This window comes from Salvelinus sp. IW2-2015, unplaced genomic scaffold, assembly GCF_002910315.2.
Source record: "Salvelinus sp. IW2-2015 unplaced genomic scaffold, ASM291031v2 Un_scaffold16496, whole genome shotgun sequence".
Taxonomy (NCBI): Eukaryota; Metazoa; Chordata; class Actinopteri; order Salmoniformes; family Salmonidae; genus Salvelinus; species Salvelinus sp. IW2-2015.
The window spans coordinates 145,044-148,545 of record NW_019957613.1 but is presented as its reverse complement, the minus strand read 5'-3'; the positions used below and the strand labels follow the sequence as shown (position 1 = coordinate 148,545).

The 3,502-nt window shown below is 43.1% G+C and overlaps 1 protein-coding gene across 1 annotated transcript; it reads right to left on the bottom strand.

The window, feature by feature from the left end:
* Positions 1-1,753: 1,753 nt before the first annotated feature.
* Positions 1,754-3,496, bottom strand: LOC111970893 (SLIT and NTRK-like protein 5; the record flags this gene model as incomplete). The annotated part of the gene is made up of 1 exon (XM_024146692.2): positions 1,754-3,496. A coding segment is annotated over one exon (1,656 nt), but the record flags the coding sequence as incomplete, so codon positions are not given.
* Positions 3,497-3,502: the final 6 nt, after the last annotated feature.

The window sequence follows — 3,502 nt, the reverse complement described above, 5'->3', positions numbered from 1 at the left end:
CCCCCACCCCCCACACCAGGTTCACTCAACAAATGAGATGGGTAGATTATGAAATCACAAAGAAGCACATGTCAGTGTAGACACACAATACATAAACACAAACATCGAACACACATCCCTATACTAACGCCATAATATGATTCACACCTGAAATACATTTTTTCCCAAGCAAGGATTTCTATGGTCACTGCAGTTCGTTACCAAGGTGAAACACAAATACCAGGAAATGAAACTGCAGCACAGCAGTAAACCAGCTAGGTCAGATTCTCAGTATTGGCTAATAACACACGCACAACAACATGCAGCTTTTGCTGAGGGTGCCGGAAGTAAAATGTTTAGATTTTGTGTCACTTCCCAAATGAGTTACACTGGCACATAATTTACCCCAAAACTGTCAACAGCCTAGGTTACATCGTTTCAGCCCATGACAGGGCCTGGCCTCCATCGTTAGCCTGTGGACACTTGGCTATGATTCACCTCCTGTGACGGCTATGACATATCGACAGATACACTGAGTTTCGTGCCCTTCTGTTCTCTAAAATGCTGCTTTCATTTTGGGCCGCTATAAAAAAGGCTCACATGCACCCCTTCTGGAATAGGGCCCTGGAGTCTTGAAAGGAACACTTTCAAATGTATTTTTTTGGTGACTGTGATGTAATGTGTTTTTAACCCTATCAGAAGATGATCAGCACAAATGTTGATGTTTGCAATTGGAACCACCGTGATTATGAGGACACCCTCATGATCAGGATCATTGATTGAAGCATATTGATCAAAATCCGATTGAAACACCAACTTATTTTGATTGGTACATGTTACGTGCAGCTGCCTCTGTGAAGTATCTAACGATATCCTTTCATTTTCCCCACAAGAACGTATATGAACCTGACATCATATTTATTGATGACATTAACATATTTTGGTCAATATAGTGCAATAAGTGCAAAGCAATTAAAACGAATGAAATTGATGAGGGAAAGAGAATTGCGAATGCTTGTATAAAAATAGGTGTTACATTAAAATATCAGTATTACACAACATAATTATTATTTCAATTATTATTCATGAATTTGATAACATATCAAGAATACATATTAAGAATGAATGCACATATTCATTTTTAATAGTAATCATCCTAATGATAGCTGTTTAAAGGCCCACTTGCCTTCCAACTCCAAAAAGTGCAGAAAGCATACAAAGACAACTTMTTTTCTTCTTTAAATGACGCAGTCTTTCTTTAACATTGGGGGTGTGCCACCTTTTTAAAAAAAGYCACTTTTACAATGCGAGCTACAGTAAATGATATGGAACTACAAACATAAACGTTTACAGAGGATCATGGAATTATGACACAGGTAATATTGATGAAGGATCAAAAGTTTGGAAAATACATGGCAGAGTATTCCAATAAATAAATACTTACAGACTAAAGCAGAGAATTGTCCTGCGCAGTTTGATGGAGGCACTGCCGTACAGTGTTTTTTCGTCAGAAGGTGAGTTATAAACATTTTTGTGATTCACAATATATGTATGGTTATATTCCTGAAAATGTAGTTGGGTAAGTTTACCTGTACACTTACATGTATGTGTATTCAATCTTCACCATATAAAAATAGATTCTAAATCACCAGTTAAGTAGGACAACTTGTGTGTTCATCCAGTTAGGTTTAGAGAGAGACTTTCAGTTCCTGCAATCTCATGTAATTAAGAAATAAGAATAATACAGTTTGGCACACCCCGTTTAATGCTTATTTTGTTGATGTGTCGTGCCAAGGCACCCTCAATATTGAGCCAGTACTTTTAAGGGGGGAAATCCTTCATATACGGACAAATCTGTTGCTCAAAACTGACTGAAAGTGGTCTGTTTCTCAAGAACTTCGAGGTAGTCCGGCTCGACTTGAAGTTTCGCTTTTAGTTCCAAATATTCATTTCTGTTGGGCTCCACGTAAACAGTACTCGGCGCTGTGCCATAAAGCACTGTTTCTCGTATCCTCTCTGGGTGTAAGAACTGGCGTCTAACATCAAAGTTTGGGTTGTACGTGTACGAGACAGGGCCAGTGTACTTGTATTCTAGACTGTTACCGGAGGGGGATTGGTTGTCCGCCTCTATGATGCCCCTGAAGAAGTGCTCAGCATTGTCTGCAGGGGAGGGGTCCTCGCGAGGCTCAATAGTGCTCACGCTATAAGTGGGACTTCTCATGTTGCTGTTCCTCTCCTCATCCACATCACTCCTATAAGTCACCTTCAATTCATGGAGGTCGCGGTAATCCTCGACTGTGTTGCCTTCCCTGGACCTGTAAATGGGATTTTTGCACATGTGGCCCATAGGGTGAGGGATGTACTCATACACGTGTCCKGCGGGRGCTTTGACTTTGGGRACGGTTCGGTTATTACTGTAAAGRCTGTACTGCAAGTTAAACGAGCTCACGTCAGAGTTGTTGGTGCTGGTGCGGTCGCTCTGGGACTTTTTACGCTTTTTCACCACGACAACAAACAGCCCMGCCGCCACAAAGACGGACATGATGAACACGAGCAGCAGGCTGAGGATGAGGACAGAGAGAGGGACGACGCTGCTAGTGGGGTTAGATCTCTGGTAGGTCTCTGTGGTGGTGGCTCTGTCGGGCAGAGGCTCGTCAGTGGGGGGCGCTGTTGAGACGACCACGTCAGAGTARTCTGGACACAGCTGTTCAGACTGAACGGAACGCATATCAATCCCGCTGTGCCGTTTGGGGGTCTCGCATTTAACCTCATTAACAACGGTGCCTGCACTGAGCTGCTCGAGCCATATCTTCATGCCGACGACGTCACACGAGCAATCCCATGGGTTCTCAATCAGATCTATCTGCAACAGCAATTTTAACTGATCTAACACACCGCTCACAGGCAGGTTTTGGAAGTGGTTACTGCGGAGATTAAGTCTAGAGAGGGACAGCCCAGTAAAGATTCCCGCTGGTAAGGTTTTCAGAAGGTTATTGTTGAGGAAAAGCAGCTGAAGGTTTGGCACAAACCGGAAGGTGCCCCCTACAATCTCACGGATTTTGTTGTATTCTAAGTAGAGATACTGCAAACTCTGCAGGCCAAAAAACATCTCTGCTGTAAGCCTGTCGATTAGATTACCATTTAAATACAGCCTACGCAGGTTGGTTAAATCCCCAAATGCTCTGTCTTGGATGAGGGATATCCTATTGTTTCCTAGGTGAAGCAAATCCAATCCGGTAGCCTCCAAGAAATCAGATCTGCGTACCACAGGAATGTAATTCCCCGTGAGGTACATTTTTTTGGGATTGTATGGCTTGGGCTTCAGGTCAGATATGTTCTCAATCTTTCTCTCCTGGCAGTTGACGTTTAGTCCAAGATCAGCAATCTGCAGATTACATGTACAGGTGGTGGGACAGTCCAAAGGCACAGGAGATTTGGTCTGATAAGCAATGATGGGGCCATAGTTGTAAGGGTTAGCCGGAATCCGGGAGGTGGGCTTTGACCTGGTTCGGTTTGATTGACG